At 36.5% G+C, this 18,936-nt stretch overlaps 1 protein-coding gene across 1 annotated transcript in view; it reads right to left on the minus strand.

Annotated features, from left to right (window-relative positions):
- The window catches only part of ARIH1 (ariadne RBR E3 ubiquitin protein ligase 1), a 111,157-nt gene that overhangs the window by 39,543 nt on the left and 52,678 nt on the right, over positions 1–18,936 (minus strand). The window contains 1 exon segment of the mRNA XM_077746075.1: positions 3,719–3,863. Coding sequence (XP_077602201.1) covers positions 3,719–3,863 — 145 coding nt within the window.

Here is an 18,936-nt window from a genome sequence, read left to right on the forward strand (position 1 = left end):
ATTAAAGGTCACAATGGTTACTAAGTGATCACTGCAAGTAACATCTCTACCTTTGAAACTTCTGACCAGGGACCATTATAAGATAAAAAGAAAGCTTTTTATTCTTTAAAGACTTCTTTTCAATAAATTTTTAATTAGACAATACTAAACAAGATAAATTAGAAAATAAATTACACACTCACGTCTAAAGGTAAAGCAAAAACTAACCTGTGGTATAAACGCATTTACTGTGCTCAAGAGCAGTGTCATTATTATGGACATATCAGAGTATCACCATTCTGTTGCATATCTCTTTCCCTCCTCCTCCTTTCACAGATCTGTTCTTTTACTATCTCACGCTTACCTACTTGGGTCCTTCAATCTTTCCCTGACTCAAGGGATCTATCAACAAGCTTATCCCTGTTTATATCATAAATAAATCTGACCTAAAATACACTAAAAATATATGAAATATTACATAAAACAAATTAATCGTCCCTTAAAAAAAGAACTGAATGAATAATCACTCTTATAGGGTTCACTTATCCCTGCCATTTTATATACATAGCAACTAATGTCAAACAGCAGTAAGAACACTAAGAATTAGCTTTCCTCCATCAGAAGTTGGACACATAATTTCCAAAGTTACTTAATTTACTTAATAAAGCCATTTTGTTTATAAAAACTGAATAATCAGGGCATCAGTTCCCTCAGCTATAAAATGGAATGAGTTAAAAAGGAATATAGGGTTGGACTTAGATCAGGTGTTTTCAGTGTTTCCAGCACAAAGATTCAGAGTGAGGGGGTGAGGGATAGGAGGGTGGACTATCCTTATAATCTCCAAAGTTGCTTTTATTTAACATATATATATGTTAGACTCTTAGAATATACAAATTATTTACTTCATAAAAATGAGATGGTATAGCCCAAACTATACTTCCTAGTAAGGGGGGGGGGGGNTGAATAACTGTTGCCAGGATTAAGAAACCCCTGAATTGGCCACAACACAAGGGATTGGGGGTGGGGGAATTTATGAACTTTAAAAATGCCCAGAAGTCTCCAGAAACTGTTTTTAAAGGAGACATCACCCAAGACAGTTAACTCCAAAGTGCTATAAACTAAGCTACCAAAGCAATTATTTACAAAACTTGCTTGCATGTGGCACTATAAAGCTAAAATTGCTTTCGGGAAGGATAAAGGTCTTGAAGATATACACTAAATAAAAGGCAAGTATCAGTGTTTGAAGAGAGCAGTGGAAATTGAAACATGGGAGCTGTACAACAGATATTAAAGTTATCTTTCTGTATTAGTCTAAAAACTATGAGAAAAGAAGTCCTAGTTTTATTACACTGTATTTTTCTTAATGCTTGGCACAGTTTCCATAACAATCTTTAATTTACTTTCCAACCCATGTTGCGGTTTGCATTTTGTCCTCTCACTTTCATAGCCAAACTTCCTTTAAAGAGCAATTTGTTCATCTTTATTGCCTCTTCTTCCTTTCCCATCTTCAAGTCAAGGACTCTTCAGGTCATGCAGTATGGTTTCCCATCTTACCACACTACTTAAATTAACTTTCCAATATCATCCGTAAACTTCATGTTGTTAATTCTGAAGTAAGTCTTCAATTTTTTTCTCTGAAGTTTTTAGCACTGTTTACCATTCTTAGAAGTGCGTTCTCTTCCTTTGGCTTCTGTATTGCTACATTTTGCTGGTTCACCTAACTACCACACTTTCAGAGGTTATCTCAGAAGTCAATTTCGGTGGGAAATTCTCCCTTATCTAAAACTGGGTTAGGTGTCTCTCTCCAACATGTTCCCACAGTATCATGCCCTACCAAAGTGCTTACCATTCTTTCTGAATATGTCATTTTACTTATCTACCCAGCTAACCCGTAGTAAAGTATGTGAGGCAGGCATTATGCCTTGATTCTCCATTGTGTTTCTAATACTTAGGATAGTGCCTGGTGTGTTGAAAAAATGAAATGAATAGTAGGCCTGTTAGTTACAAGTACAAGCAAAATTTACAATGAAAATCTCCAGTCATGATTTTCAATTTGTTAAGACAGATAATACCAAGGGCACTGAGAAAGTTATAGGGGATATTTGTAAGTAGCTAGTTTCAGTACTAAAATTACATTTAAGATTTAAACTATGGAAGAGCTAGTTATAACAGAGCAGGAAGAAAAATGCCAGGGAATAAGAGAACCTTGTATTATCTGGGACAAATTCTTTGGGTGTCAGTTATTAATTCACAGAAACTTTTATGAACTATACAAATGTCAACTGGCAAAGAGAATCTGTTAAAGTGGTCAAAACATGAATTTAATGTATCTTTAGTAGTAATGTTTTTTTTAAATACTCAAATTAAGATTGTGATTTAAAGGAGAGGGAAATGATACAATCCTCAGAATAGTAATGAGATGAAAAAATAACTTTATCAAACTCATTTGAAAGATAAAAGAATTCCAACCCAGTGAGATTTAATAACTTACTATGTAAAGCCAAATAGTTAGCATTAGAGCTATGAAGTAACATGAAAATTTGGAAATTCAACTCCTTACCTACGAAATTATTTCCATTCACTGACTGTTCTATTTCTCTAAGAGTACTTAATTAATTTTCTTTTAAAACCTCTTTTCTAAGTACTTGTACATGTGAACAAATTAGTTCCCTTCAAATGGGATTCTACAGAGATACATACAAACCTCAAAGAAAAACAATGAAAAACCTTCAATATGTTAAAATATATAATACTGGTGACAAAGACTTTTTATATAGTAATTATTAGAAAGAGTTGCTTAACTATTAAAGCAAAGAATACGAATACGATAAGTTATTTTTATATAATTAAATTATTTCTTAGATACCTTGAAACATCTTAGAGGTGAATTCCAAGAGACTAAATACATTTATGCCACAAAAGTAAGGACTTCATAGAAAGATTATGTTTAAGCCTAAAAATCTTAACTAGACACGCCAAAGTAAATCAGCTAAATTCAACAGGTTTTAAGAGGTATACTTTTACTGAAGAGAAACCTCAGTTAACTGGTCCTAGTGTCTGTTCCAACTCTCTTACCACTTGCTATATTGAAGACTCTCCGTTAGAATGGACCTGTATAAGTGAAAATCTTTGTTATGAAAAATCCTGAAAGCTCTGTAGTAAAATACTACTAGAGATATAAATGTTTTGTATATTTATTTTAAAATGTTAGTTTTAAATGTGTTTTATTTTGGATGAAACAATAGTCTACTCACTGCTCACCTATTAAACTGCTCTCTCATGACAGTAAAATGAACTCAGAATAGATTTAGGTGTGTAATAACAACCTGGACAAGTTACTGCTTTAAAAGGCAAACAAGGGAGGAGGGGGAAAGAACAAACTCTATTCTTTCTCTTCCTTTCCTTTATCCTTAATATTCTGATAGGTTACTGTTTTACTACAATACAATCCCAAATTCCCATATCTTCCTTTGTTTAAATAATGAAAGTTGGGGCACCTGGGTGGCTCAGTCGGTTAAGTGTCCGACTTCGGCTCAGGTCATGATCTCACGGTTTGTGGGTTCGAGCCCTGTATCGGGCTCTGTGCTGACAGCTAGCTCAGTGCCTGGAGTCTGCTTCAGATTCTGTGTCTCCCTCTCTCTCAGAAGTAAGTAAAAACATTAAAATATATAAATAATGAAAGTTGATTTACCCTCTGAAACTGAGAGTCAGTGCTAGCCTTAAACTACCAGATACTCACCGAGTTAGGGTAGTTCAAGTAGCAGATCTGACAAGGCATATCCTGTGCTGATGACCTTGTATTCATCTGGCGTGTTCGAGACTTTTTACTTGGATTAATTACATGACACTCAGCAAAGAGCTTCTCCAGGTTTCCATCAAAGTACCTGCATTATTTAAACAGAAAGGATGAGAGCCCAGCAATAGCACACTGTTAGAGCTCTCCAAAAACCTGATTTTCTATAGGGAACAGCAATGAACTGAATTAAAATAAACCCAAATTATAACCTTTTCTTGCTCAGATGAAATGAGGTGTATGACTATAAACTGTAGCAAAATAGAGGTTTGTGTATGAAAGCAGATTGAGCTTTTGTGCTATTTTGGTCTTTACTTTGTTTTTATCCTGGGAGATTAGGCTATTAGTATTTTAATAGTACTGTAAGTAAAACTTAAGAAGGAAAATTATTACTATCTCTGGTGGTACCTTATGAAGAGTAATCGTATTTTTAAAGGCTAGGCTATATTTTACACAATTTTATTAAGAATTTTAATTACACCAGCTTAAATATATTAGCAAGAAAACTACCTACAAAGCATATCTTACCCGGCAAATCATTTACTGTGTCTCATTCTACAAAATATATTTGCTTTCTAATTATTCTCTTAAAGTAATTTTTAATTAACTAGCAAAGTGGAGGAAGAAGGAAACAAAAAACTATACCTTAAAATGTTTTTATATCAAATAATCTATATATTAGCTTTTCATGTAGGTTTCAATAGGGTTCTAAATATACATAAGTAGTACCATCTAAAATATCAAGAGCACAATGCCAAGTATTATCTACAGAGCTTCAAGTGAATTGCAAATTTCTTAACAGAAGACAGTGACAAATACTTAGCACAGTATTTCACATTAATCCAGATAACACATGGTTGTTGGCCTCCCAAAATATCTTAATATTCTAGAGGACAAACAATAGATACAAAAACTTGCAATCTATGAATCAAATAAACTAACAAAAATATAAATCAAAAATCTGTTCAATTACTTTTTTGCTTAAAACCTAGGTATCAGTAACTACAGTGTTCTTTACATACAAACAGGAGGTTCTCAAGTGAAAAAATAAGTGATGCTCAAAAGAGAGTTCCATTTTTTTTTTAATGCAGGTCTTGTTCATGCTTTGTGTCAAAGCACATACTATGTATCTCCAGGAAAATCACTCAAATGAGAACAAATCACTCTCCTTAGACTAATAAATATATTTTTATAAATACTTTGATTATAGTACGTTTCAACAAAATGATCAAATTATTAATCAAAACGTACATACATTATAAAAGGAGAACTCATACAAAGTTAAAGTTATTACTGATGATTCAGCTAATCAAAATATATAGAGCAGAAAATCAAATGCTTTCCTACTAATTATTCTGAGAAAACCTAAGATGTCAAGTTTTACTCAAAAAGCAGAAAGCGTATGAAGCTAACACTAAATATGAACAGGTAAACCAATTACACACCTTGTTTTCAGAAAATATATTCATGCTCACAAGAGACAAACTTCTGCCATTAAACTTAACTACATGAAATGACTAACTCCTAATACTTTGGTGATCATTCTAGACAGCAATCTCTGCATACACAGGCAGACATGGGTCTATAATTTCATATAAATAATAGCTACTCCAGATTTAATAACCTTCAGTAAACAGTATGTTAAGAGATCTTTGTCAATGAACGTTATTTTTAATTGTTGCATTATATTCCACTGTAGTTATATACAATGATTTACCTAACCAGCCTTATACTAAGGGACAGTTAGTTAGATGTTCCACATATAAGCAATTCTACTTTAAAACCTTGGCCCATCTGATAGGGGGGGAATATCTAGACTTAACTTACATTTCTTTATCAGTGAGGCCAAACGTATTTTTCTGTGAAGATCTTACCATTAATTTATGAGTTCAGTATATCAACAGGAAGAATAACCCTTTGTATCATGGCTTGCTTTCTTCCCCCAGTTTCTAACTTGCCCTTAACTTGTTTAATGGTGTTTGTCACTTTCAATTTTTATGTACGCATACTGACCATAGAATTCTGTTGTTGAGTTCTGCATTTCATACCAAGCTTTGCAAGATCTTTATTCCTAAAGATTATAAAAATTCACCCATGACTTATTTAAGCTTAAACTGTTTCCATTAAAACTGCTGATTCACAAGGAAATTATTTTTGTGTATTAAGGAAGAAAGCAGGGATTCCATTTCATTTTAATCTAAATGACTATTTACTGAAGGGTGTTTCAACTACCCCACAGACTACCTGCAACCATCAGGTCTCAGTTTAACCTTCAGATCCTCCCCCACTGATTAGGTAAGGTTCCCTGTATAACATCCTCATGGAACTCTGTACTCCTGCACAATACTTACCACGTGACGAACTCCATAATCACTTATGCTTTCTCTGCTGGGATGTAAATCCCATCAGTTCTATTTCATTATTGTTGTAGCACCTGTGTCTAGAAGAATCTTATTATAATCACTCAATTGCTCCGAGCTGGCAGTCAGCACAGAGCCCGACGCGGGGCTCGAACCCACGAACCGCGAGATCATGACCTAAGCGAAAGTCGGACGCTTACCCGACTAAGTCACCCAGGCGCCGCTCGCTCAATTGTTTTTTAAAGAGCAACTGACTTCATGTAATGTCTTAAAGATAATCCACATAGCAAATCTGAATTCCTTTGCTTTAGGCATTTTTTTTTTTATTAAGCTTATTTATTTTGAAAGAGTGAGCAAGGGGGGAGGGGCAGAGAGAGAGAACCAGAGAGAGAATCCCAAGCAGGCTCCAGGCTGTTAGCACAGAGCCCAAGGTGGGGCTTGAAGTTACTAAGTGTAAGATCATGACCCGAGCCAAAACCAAGAGTTGGATGCTTAACCGGCTAAGCCACCCAGGTGCCCCGGCTTTAAACAGGTTTCTTAAAGGCTATAATGGGTTTATCAGCTTTTTGACCCATTCTAGAAGTCTTCAGAGAATTTTCAAATACTGCCCCGGTAAACAGAATGGAAAGTTTAAGAATCCATTCATACCGTTAGACATAGTGGGCCTAGAAATCTTTTTCTTTTATTTAAGTTCCATTTTACAAGAAACGTAACATTTAAAAAATTGGTTTCCTTCTGTTCTATTTTTACTGATTACATGGTCTACCAATGACTCTGTAATGGTTATCTGGAAAATATTGAAATCTAATTTATTTTCACTCAACGTAACAAAATCAGTACTTACACCTATTTCTTTCTTTCTTTTTTTGGGAGGGAGTGTGTGTACATGCAAGCAGGGGAGGTGTGGAGGGAGAGGGAGAGATAAATTCCTAAGCAGGCTCCAGGAGGCAGCACAGGGATCAACCCCACAAGCCTGGGATCAGTACCTGAGCCAAAATCAAGAGTAGGATGCTCAATCGGCTGAGCCATCTAGGTGCACAACAATCCTATTTCTTAAAAGTTCTCAACTTTAAACAGTGTCCTTATGTTATATGACCCGACATGTAACACTGGTTTTGTCTGGAAATTCCTAGAGCTTTTCCTAGTTGATTATCATTTTATATAATTGTTTCACTAATTACATTGTTTTTATATTATATACCTTTTCTTTCAAGATAATAAAAGCTATTTTTTGTTCCTTAACCTGATTACCTAATTACTTACATATAATTCAAATGCTTACTTTGGCCAAAATCTGACCCCCATCTCTCAGCTTTCTTTATATAGACAATATTCATTTCCTTCTGATACCCGTTGTTATTGAAGTCTGTGGTCAAACTAATTTTTCTCATTTTATAACGCAAGTCCTTTTTCACCTGATACATGTAATTTTGTTTTCTTTCTTCATTCGTGAAATTTAGTAGTTCTTTGGGCTTTATCTTAGCATTCACCTTTCTTGTTTGAAATGCCATTCAGACCTCAATTACTTCAAGATTCTTTTTAGTTATTAAGACTGTGTCCTGGTGGATTTGTACCCAGTCCATGTTAATTTGTCCTCCTGTTTAGCATCTGCTAATTCCTTCTTTGTCTTTTTCTTGTTGTACGTAGCTCTACTGGCCAGAGTATATGCTCTGTTTTCTTGCTAATCCCAATGTGATTTTAAGTTCTGCAGGATTATTACTTGTCCCTTTTTTCTTAGTTTCCTCAGCTTCCAGGTTTATCTTCTTCTGTTGTTTTATCAATTCACCTTTGATCCCTTATCTCAGGAAGTCTATGTGTACTTCAATCTCCTTAAGAAAACAGAGAAGCTTCTTCTTTTTAAGAAAATTAAAAAAAAAAAATTTTTTTTTAATCTTTATTTTTGACAGAGAGAGAGAGAGAGAGAGAGGGAGGGAGGGAGGGAGGGAGGCACACACAGAATCCAAAGCAGTCTCCAGGCTCTGAGCTGTCAGCACAGATCCTGATGCGGGGCCTGAACTCACCAACAGTAAGTTCATGACTTGAGTCAAAATCAGATGCTCAATTAACTGAGCCACCCAGGTGTCCCTTAAATTTCTTTTTAATGTTTATTTTTTAGAGAGAAAGATAGATAAGAGCACCAGCGGGGAGGAACAGAAAGGCAGACATAGAATCTGATGCAGCCTCCAGGCCCTAAGCTGTCAGCACAGAGCCTGATTCGGGGCTTGAACTCATAAACCATGAGATCATGACCTGAGCCAAAGTCAGACGCTTAACTGACTGAGCCCCACTTCTTCTTTCTAGTTATGACTGTTTTACTAAGGACAACGTTGCTCAAGAATATGGGTGGATTCTTAACTCCCATTTACCTGGTCACTATCTGCTAGCTTGCTAGCTTTTACATACATCCTTCCTCATGTCAAACAGGCCAAAATGAAAAGAGACCGATTCAGTGTGAAGCACTGCAGTTCAGGTATCTTGTTTAATCAGTTAACACATGTTTCTCTCTGTTTCAATGACTTTACTAAATAGCTGCAAAGCTTATCCTGGGACATTGCTTCCCTCTTTTCCTGTAACCCTTGCCACCCACCCTTTTGAGAAAACTATTCATTTGATGAAAGTAAAAATGGAAGTGAAAATAAAAAGAAGAAGAGCAGTGTGGTTTTTCCTCTGGTGCAGTCCTTCCTCAGTCAGGAAGAGCATAATTAACAGTATCCCCACCTCATCTCTCACATGGCCTAGAATTCTCCAGATTAAGATTGTTAGAAGGGCAACTGAGAGGTTTCTCAGTAGAGATTTTTAAATCCTCTCCTCTCACTAGGGTTCCTTCTGTTCAGTATGTTTGCAGAAATATAGTTAAGCAAATTGGCACTTAATCAGCCAACTTTCCAGAATATCTAGATCTTAAGTTTTTCATTTTACTTGACTGCTAGACATAAATATACCAAACAATTTGAATTAAATTTCAAGGCACTAACAGTTACAGCCTAAGAACTATGTCTGATTGTGGGGAGGGGAGACGTGCTGGTAGGGTACACAGCTGGATACTGCTGCTTTTTAAATTTTGAATGACTGTGGCATCATTGTTTGCCATTTCAATATTTAATTTTGCCATTAGGGGTTTATTTTAAAAGCACCTATGACTGAATGCTTTATAAACAGACCACTGTTGAAGAAAAACTTATTTTCACAACAGAGTCAGAAAAGCAAAAAGGTTAAACTAATTTAAAGTTACATAATGGGCTTTTCTAGTGTATATTCTTAGGCTGTTAAAAGTTCAATACTCCTTAAAGGTTTTTAATGCTTCCATTACATATTTATAACAAGTCAATTATCTTAAGTCTGAGAGGGAATAAAAATGCACACATATATAACATAATGTATAAAGATACATTATATATATATCCCATATATATCCCATATATATATATATATATCCATGTATAAACATGCATATGCGCACACTTTTACTTCTAAATAACCAAATCATTTTGCTTCAATACTTTCGTGTGGTATCTTATGAGTGCCGGACTTCAATTTCAAAAGGCGGCAGAACAGTCACAATTACTCTGTACCTTAAGTAATTATAGTTCTGATAAAACGCGAAAAAAGGTCTGTGGCACCAACATCTCTTGTAGGAATTGCAAGTTCAACTATTCTTTGGGTCTCATTAACCTGCTTCTAATGGTGTAATTTTTCCAATTTTAGAAAAAGTATACTTAGGCAAAAGGTCAAAGGAACAAAGGAATAGCTTAAGTTTGTTTAAATCATATGGACAGTAAGAACTGTGATCATATTAGTGAAAAACAAAAATAATCCATAGGGCATGCAAAGGAGCCTCAGAACAGTCAGACTGAACCACAGTAAATAGACTAGGAGAGAAGGCTTTCCCACATACAGACATTAGTTTCAGAAACCCATATTCCATAGAAAGAAGCCAGTAGATACAGTATAGTATGGTAGTATGGACATGCTATTAAGAACTATTGAAGACAAAACCACACTGAGATACCACCTCACACCAGTCAGAGTGGCTAAAATGAACAAACCAGAGAACTCTAGATGCTGACGAGGATGTGGAGAAACGGGCTCCCTCCTACACTGTTGGTGGGAATGCAAACTGGTGCAGCCCCTCTGGAAAACAGTGTGGAGGTTCCTCAGGAAACTAACAATAGAACTCCCCTATGACCCAGCAATAGCACTGCTAGGAATTTATCCAAGGGATACAGAAATGCTGAGGCATAGGAGCACATGTACCCCAATGTTCATAGCAGCACTCTCCACAATAGCTAAAACATGGAAAGAGCCTAAGTGTCCATCAACAGACGAATGGATCAAGAAGATGTGGTTTATCTATACCATGGAATACTACATGGCAATGAGAAACAATGAAATCTGGCCATGTGTAGCAACATGGATGGACCTTGAGGGTGTTATGCTGAGCGAAATAAGTCAGGGAGAGAAGGACAAATATCCTATACGTTTGCACGTATAGGAGGATTAGGAGGAACTTAACTGAGGAACAAGGAGGAGAAGAAGGGGGGAAATGGTGGGGGAAAGGGAGAGAGGCAAACCATGAGAGACTCTTGAATGCTGACAAAAACTGAGCACTGATGGATGTGGGGGGAGGGGGGATAGGCATGGAGGAGGGCACTCGTGGGGATGAGCACTGGATGTTATGTGGAAACTAATTTGACAATAAACTATTTGTAAAAAAAAAAAAAAAAAAGAACTACTGAAGAAAGCAGTTCTCATTTATAACCCTTAAAACTATTAGACCTTTTAAAAAACTGTAATTGTGTTACTTTGATAAAAATTTAAATTTAAAAAAGGGGGCTTTTCAAGAAGAATGTGGTTTTTAATGGTATTCTTTCAAAGGAAGGACTAAAGTCAGAACATAAGATGACTGGCACACATATGAACCTTCAACAGGTAAAGAACTAAAACTTAGGGAAAGAAAAGGATGCATTTAGGAATAGAAAATCTTTTCTTCTAAGGAAGACTTTTGGCCTTCCTTAGGAAAAAAGTCTAATGAGGACTTACATATGTCTATAAGAACTTGCAAAGTTTTGTGATTTGAGTTTTGTGATTTTGGGTGGCTTAGTCAGTTAAGTGTCTGATTTCAGCTTAGGTCCAGATCTCACGGCTCATGAGTTCGAGCCCTGTGTGGGGCTCTGTGCTGACAGCTCAGAACCTGGAGCCTACTTCTGATTCTGTGTCTCTCCTTCTCCCTGCCCCACCCCACTTGTGCCTGCTCTCTCTCAAAAATAAATAAACATTAAAAAAAAGTTTTGTGATTTGGGGTGCATGGGTAGCTCAGTCAGTTAAGCAGCTGACTTTGGCTCAGTTGATGATCTCACAGTCTGTGAGTCTCATGGTTCTGTCAGCACGGAGTCCATTTCGGATCCTCTGTCATGCCCCCCCCACCCCCGACCTCGCCTGCTTGCACGCACACACATGTGTGCTCTCTCTCTCAAAAATAAACATTTAAAAACATTTTTTTAATTTTGAGGTTTTTCCTGATAATCTAAAAAATAAGTTTAGTTCTCATTGTAATAGTAATGCGTTATATGTGGTTTATAGCTAAATAAACATACTCATCATGTATTTTTAAAAAATTTTTTTAAATGTTTTATTTCTGAGAGAGAGAGAGAGAGAGAGAGAGAGAGTCAGACAGACAGGGAGACACAAAATCGAAACAGGCTCCAGGCTCTGAGCTAGCTGTCAGCATGGAGCCCGACGTGGGGCTCGAACCCACAAACCGTGAGATCATGACCTGAGCTGAAGTTGGACGCTTAACCAACTGAGCCATCCAGGCGCCCCATCATCATGTATTTTCTAAAATGCTTTTTGAGACTCTAAGACTCTTCTCCCACCAGGGAAAACACCCTAATAAAACAGCATGATCCTGAGTTTGCCTACTGTGGAGCAAAAAACCACTTTGACAAAGAAGCTACTAAATAAGTTGCAGTACAAAAATCTTACTGCATAATTTTTAAAAGTTTTTATTTAAGTTCCGTTAGTCAACATACAGTATAATATTAGTTTTCAGGTGTACAATACAGTGATTCAACAATTCCACATTTCACTTGGTGTTCATCACAAGTGTACTCCTTAATCCTCATAGCCTATTTAACCCATTCCCCCAGCCACCTCTCCTCTGGAAACCACCAGTTTGTTCTAGGTAGTTAAGAGTCTGCTTTGTGGTTTGCCTCTCTTTTTTCCCCTTTGCTCGCTTGTTTTATTTCTTAAGTTCCATATGTGAGTGAAATCATACGTTGTCTTTCTCTGACTTGTTTTGCTTAGCATAATACTCTCTGGAGCTCTAACCATGTTGTTGCAAATGGCGAGGTTTCATTCTTTTTTATCTTATTGCATAATTTCTGAGAAACTTTCTGCCATTTGTTCCCTCATGCTTTATGCTTTCTGGTTCTGAGCCATGATGAAAACAAGTATATTAAGAAACGAACTTCAGTGAAACAGATGTACGATAACTCTTTCTAGGCTTAAATTAGCACAATTGTAACAGACACACAATAATCTATGCCATTTTCCCCAAAGGCTCCCATCCCCACTGATTACAGAAAATTTTAAATATATAAAAGTCAAAAAAGAAGAATAAATTGAATTCCCACATACCCATCATGCAACTTCAACCATTATCAACATTTTGCTAATCTAAAGACTTTTCTGAAGAATACAGTTTTACCCTCACATGATCTTTTTTCCCCTTAGATTTTATTTTTAAGTAAAATCTACATTCAAAGAGGGGCTTGAACTCACAACCCCAAGATCAAGAGTTGCATGCCCTACTGACTAAGCCTGCCATGAGCCTCATTCTCATATGAACTTTTAAGGCAGATGTGAAACTATGCCAGACATTTTAAAAAGAAGCTAATGATTATTCCCTTCACAGGTAGCTGTCCACGTTCTCTGGCTCAATTAGGATTATTTCAATTTACCAAATTCTTCTAACCTAAAGTCTCTCGAACTTCAAGAACGTTACAGTATCCAAACCTTTAAAACTGATTTACATGTTTCTTCTCCGTACCTCTCCACCTGATGAAAAGTTCCAAAGCTTTTATTATTTTCTCAAAAGAGACTATGGCCCCTAAAATGACAGGAACCAATATTTTTTAAATCTATTTTTTACTTCTAAGAAAACAAAGACAGTGGCTTCTCCAAATACGTGCGTGCAGGGGAAATGTCCACAGCCTCTTCTTCACTCAATGGTGCTTTCCTCCTGCTACACATGAGCAGCACAACTTAGTAAGTGAAACAAACTACTTGTGATTCATGCAAAGTGCATCTGATTCCAATTAAAAAGAGAAATATGAAAAATACATACAAAATATTTTAAATGGTATCATTTTATTATTTTGTTAACAATGTTTCAATATGTTTAATGGAAGTAAATGTTGAGATGGTTGTAAATGTTGACAGCCTACAGAACAAAAAAGTATATTTAAAATCCAACTATGCAGGGAACCTGGCTGGCTCAGTTAGAAGAACACGCCACTCTTAATCTCAGGGTTGTGAGTTCCAGCTCCAAATTGGGTACAGAGATTACTTAAAAATAAAATCTTTAGGGGCACGTTGATGGCTCAGTTGGTCAAGTGTCCAGCTCAGGTCATGATCTCGCGGTTCATGGAGTCGAGCCCTGTGTTGGGGCTCTGTGCTGACAGCTCAGAGCCTGGAGTCTGCTTTAGATTCTGTGTCTCTCTCACTCCCCNATTCAGGCTTTCTGCTGTCAGTACAGGGCCCGCTGTCTCCTTCTCTCTCTACCTGCCTGCTAGCCCTCTCAAAAATAAATAAAAACATTTATAATAAAAAAATAAAATCTTAAAAAACAAATAAATAAAAAATATAAGATGTAGCTATGCTAAAATTAAAAATAAGTAATCAAAATACAAGACAGTGGGGTTGCCTGAGTGGCTCAGTCGGTTACGTGTGCTTCAGCTCAGGGTTTAGTGAGGTCAAGCCCTGTATCAGGCTCTGTGCTGACAGTTCTGAGCCTGGAGCCTGCTTCAGATTTGGTGTTTCCCCTCCTTTCTCTCCCCCTCCCCTGCTTGCATACTCTCTCTCAAAAATAAACATTAAAAATAAAAAGAAAAACAAAATACAAGACAATATATAAGTAATATCCATTGTTACATAGTCCCCTTACATACTAAGTAACTATATTTGGAACTGTGGTTTGTGGCAGTTGTTAATGGCTTTGAAGGGAAAACATAGATAACTACTTCAATATGACATGCTAAATATACAAGAGGTGGGAGGAGAATGTTAGGAAAGTATAGAAAATAGCAACTAACTTCAAAGTGTTAAAATGACCTAACAGTAAATGTGTTAAGAATTCAGAGATTAAGGGGATCCTAAGGGCATCATATTAGTTGTAATATGATGTACAGAATTATACACAATGTCTGTGAGCACAACCTCACAGAGTGAGCACATCCTAACAGAGTGTAGAGGAATAAGTACAGACATATAAAATAGAGTAAAAAGTATGGAAGGTTTTCAAAAGTCAGTATAGCTTTGATGTCATAGGAACCACAAAAGCAGTAGAGGTTGATAAAATGAGTTCACATGGTCAAAGTTAAGTTTAGGATGACCTGATACTGGAGCCTAGGAAAGCAGTAAGAAAACTGTCTTGGCAATACACTGATTCACTTGTAGGTAACCAAAGGAACTTTTTAAAAAAATGTTTTTATTTATTTCTGAGAGAAAGAGAGAGGCAGCGTGAACAGGGGAGGGTCAGAGAGAGAGGGAGACACAGAATCTGAAGCAGGCTCCAGGCTCTGAGATAGCTGTCAGCACAGAGCCCGACGTGGGGCTCGAACCCACGAACCACGAGATCATGACCTGAGCCGAAGTCGGATGTTCAACTGACTGAGCCACCCAGGAGTCCCCCAAAGGTACTATTAATGCCCCAACAATCCAAAGACAAACTGAACCTTCTCTTTTAAGGTTTTATTTTTCCTTAACACATTAAAACATGTGTTTTAATAAAGCTATTTTTATTATGAGATAAGACAATTCTAGAACGTGCATAAATATCCATAAGCAGCTTAACCGACTGAGCCACCCAGGCGCCCCCCCCCTTTTTTTTTTAATGAGAGAGAGAGAGAGAGAATATCTTAGGAAGGCTCTACTCTCAGTATGGAGCCAGATGTGAGACTTAATCCCATGACCCTGGGATCATGGCCTGAGAGCTGAAATCAGAAGTGAGACATTCAACTGACTGAGCCACCCAGGAAACCCCCTCAAGATGATGGTTTTTAATATTCATCCATAGAGTCACTTGTAGCTATAACTCATTTATTTTTCATTGTTGAATAGTTATATAAATATACCATAATTATCCATCTATCTATAGGCATTTGCACTGTTTGTGGGTAGGAGCTGTTATGAATAAGGCTGCTATAAGCACACTATGACTTTCAGTTTAGATGTGCATATTTCTTTCTATTGGGTATATACCTGGGAGTGGATTTACTGAGCCAGAGATGTGTGTAAATACTAAGAGACAAAAAAAAAAAACAAAAAACAAACAAACAAAAAAAACACCTTATTTTTACAATGTCTTTCTAAAATCATTGACAACTAGATTCCTTTGGATTTCCTATGAATGCAATTCATATCAGTGAATATGAACTGCTTACCTATCATCTCCTTTACAACTGTGATACTTTTTTATTATACTAGTGGCTAGAATCTTCTTCAGTATTATGTCAAACAGAAGTGAAAATAATACATATACATATTTTGAACTCTATCTAAAAGGGAAATCAAGATAACATCAAGAAAGTTATCTTTTGTGCCTAGTTTGCTAATGGCTTCTTTTTAAAATCATGAATGAAGGGGTGCCTGGATAGCTCAGTAGGTTAAGTGTCTCACTCTTGAATTCAGTTTAGTTCATGATCTCATGGTTTGTGAGATCAAGCCTGGTGTTGGGCTCTGAGCTAGTAGCACCAACCCTGTTTGGGATTCTCTCTCCCTCTCTCTGCCCCTCTCCTGCTCTCTCAAAATAAATAAATAAGATCATGACTGATTACTGATTTTTAGCAACTGTTCCTTTGCATCTACTGAAACTGTTTTTTCTCATTAAAATTTGTTCAAGTGACCATATTGAATTGTTCCAGGTTAAACCAACCTAGGATTTCTGGGATAAATTAGAGTTGGCAAGGTTGGGTTATTATTCTTTTTACATATTGTTGAATTTAATTTGCAAATATCTGGGGTTTTATTTTTTGCATCTATGCACATGAGAGAAACTGGCAGGTAATGTTTCTTTGGGTTTTGGAATCAAGGTTGCAACAGCCTTATGAAGGTGGGCGACCCTTGTTTTGTTTCCTAAAAGAATACAAGGCTAGAGAATATAAAGTTGGAGTTACTATCTCATTTAATGTTGGCAGAACTTCCCAGTATATCCATCTGGACTTAGACTTTTCTTAATAGAAAATTTCAATTTATAGTAATAGACCGTATAGGTTTTCTATTTATTTCTTACGTCTATTTCAGTAAATTGCACATTTCTAAGCATCTATCCATTTCAGTGAAACTTCAAATTTTGACACAGTTATCTGCAATATCTTATGAGGTTATTATTGCTTTTAAATATCTGCAGTATTCAAAGTGACATTCTTTTTTTTTTTTTTTAATGTTTCTTTTTGAGAGAGTGAAAGCAAGCATGAAAGCGGGGGAAAGGCAGAGAGTGAGGGAGACAAGGATGCAAAGTGAGCTCTGCACTGACAACAAAGAGTCTAACGTGGGGCTCAAGCTCACGAACCGAGAGATCGTGACCTGAGCTGAAAGTTGGACTCTTCACCAACTGAGCCACCCAGGCACACCCTAAAGGGACATTCTTTTTCATTCCTGATACTAGTTATTTGTGCCTTTTTTCTTGATTAATCTCAACAAGGTGTCAATGTTGTTAGCCTTTTAAAAAAACATCTTTTGGCTTGATCCACTCTATTTTAGGTTTCTTTTCTATTTTACTAAATTCTGCTCTGTTATTTGTTCTTATAATTTCTCTAAATTTATTGTGTTGCTTGTTTTCTATCTTGATACATCTAGCTCATTACTTGAGATATGAGATGAAAGCTTAGTTCACTACTTTTCTTATATATGCATTTAAGGTTATACACTCTGCTCCTGAGCACAGCTTAGGCTGCATTCCCCAATTTTTCCCCTTAATATTCAAATAGTTGATTAAATAACAATTATGAATACTTGAAACTTCAACATTGACACAACTTAAAATGTTGACTTAAAAAATACAAAGGCTAGTTATAACATAAAGGTGTTTATGTTAAAAGAAAGTACTATTTATGAAAATATTTTCCATGAATACAGTATTCTAAATTGGCATTTACTATCTTTGAACCTACTCAGGGATCATCTTACAATTACTTCCACTGCTGCTGTTAAGAAGTCAGCTCTCCTCTAAAAGAATATAATGTATACTTCCTATGCTTTTTCTCTGTATACATCATATATACACAAATCTTTGCTTTTTGAAAGTAATCTGCCTTGTATCTTATTGCTTTTATGATTGTCTACTTTTGCTGTTGTTTCTGTAGTTGTACTATGACATTTTAAAATATGCATCCCCCTCCAAAATATGGACTTTTTACCATAGTTCATGAAATCTAAAATGCTTTGGTGCTGAAATTTCATGATCTTACCAGAAAGTGAAAAGGGGAAAATTTTCACATAAATCAATATTTTAATACTGTTTGACTGTTAAGGTGCCATCATCTGAAAGATGCATTCAAATTTCAAACACATTAAACTATCTTAGAATCAATGAAATATTGTTTATTATGCATAGGAACTGTTAGGCTTCGTAAATTCTGTGGCATGTTTTTCTTTTACCAATCTGGAAAATTATCAGCCATTATATCTTCAAATATTGCCTCTGGGCCTTTCTCTCCTAAAACTCAATGAGATCTTCTCATTATATCCTCTATGTTTATTAACTTTTCTGTATTTTCCATCTTTTAGTGTATGTACTTAGTTTAGATATTGGTTTGATCTTTTAGTAAATTAAACCTCTTTAGTTTTCTCCAATATACTGTTAAATTAATTAGCTGAGTGGCTTCAAGTTGTCTGGACCACTGAGAGACATGAACATTATCTTCAATCTTCAGAAGAGCTGATTTACCTAATCCTCATTCTTCCAGAACTTCATTTTTGTTAAGTTTACTTATTTATTTTGAGAGACAGAGACAGAGAGAGAACACACACACACACAGGGGAGGGACAGAGAGGAAGAATCTCAACCAAGCTCGGTACTAACAGTACAGAGTCCTACACAGGGCTCAAACCCACAAACGGTGAGAGGAAATCAAGAGTCAGATGCTCAACCTACTGCACCACCCAGGCGCCCTTACCTAATCCTCATGCCTGGTGGGCCTAAGACTCCAACTTTTCTCTCCACCCTGCCCCCTCAAAGGGCCAACAAAAAATTCACAGCTCAGGGGCGCCTTGGTGGCTTAGTCGGTTAAGCGTCCGACTTTCGCTTAGGTCATGACCTCGCGGTTCGTGGGTTTGAGCCCCGCGTCGGGCTCTGTGCTGACTGCCAGCTCAGAGCCTGGAGCCTGTTTCAGTCTGTGACTCCCTCTCTCTCTGACCCTCCCCTGCTCACGCTGTCTCTCTCTCTCTCTCTCTCTTCTAGAAATAAATAACATTAAAAAAAAAAATTAAAAAAAAAAAATTCACAGCTCAGTCTCTCAGCTACTTCTTCTAGATCAGAATATACTTCCGGGGCAAGACAGGCTGGAATGCTTGGCTCATCTCTCT

Source organism: Crocuta crocuta, unplaced genomic scaffold (genome assembly GCF_008692635.1).
Source record: "Crocuta crocuta isolate KB4526 unplaced genomic scaffold, BGI_CrCroc_1.0 scaffold130, whole genome shotgun sequence".
NCBI classification, from domain to species: Eukaryota; Metazoa; Chordata; class Mammalia; order Carnivora; family Hyaenidae; genus Crocuta; species Crocuta crocuta.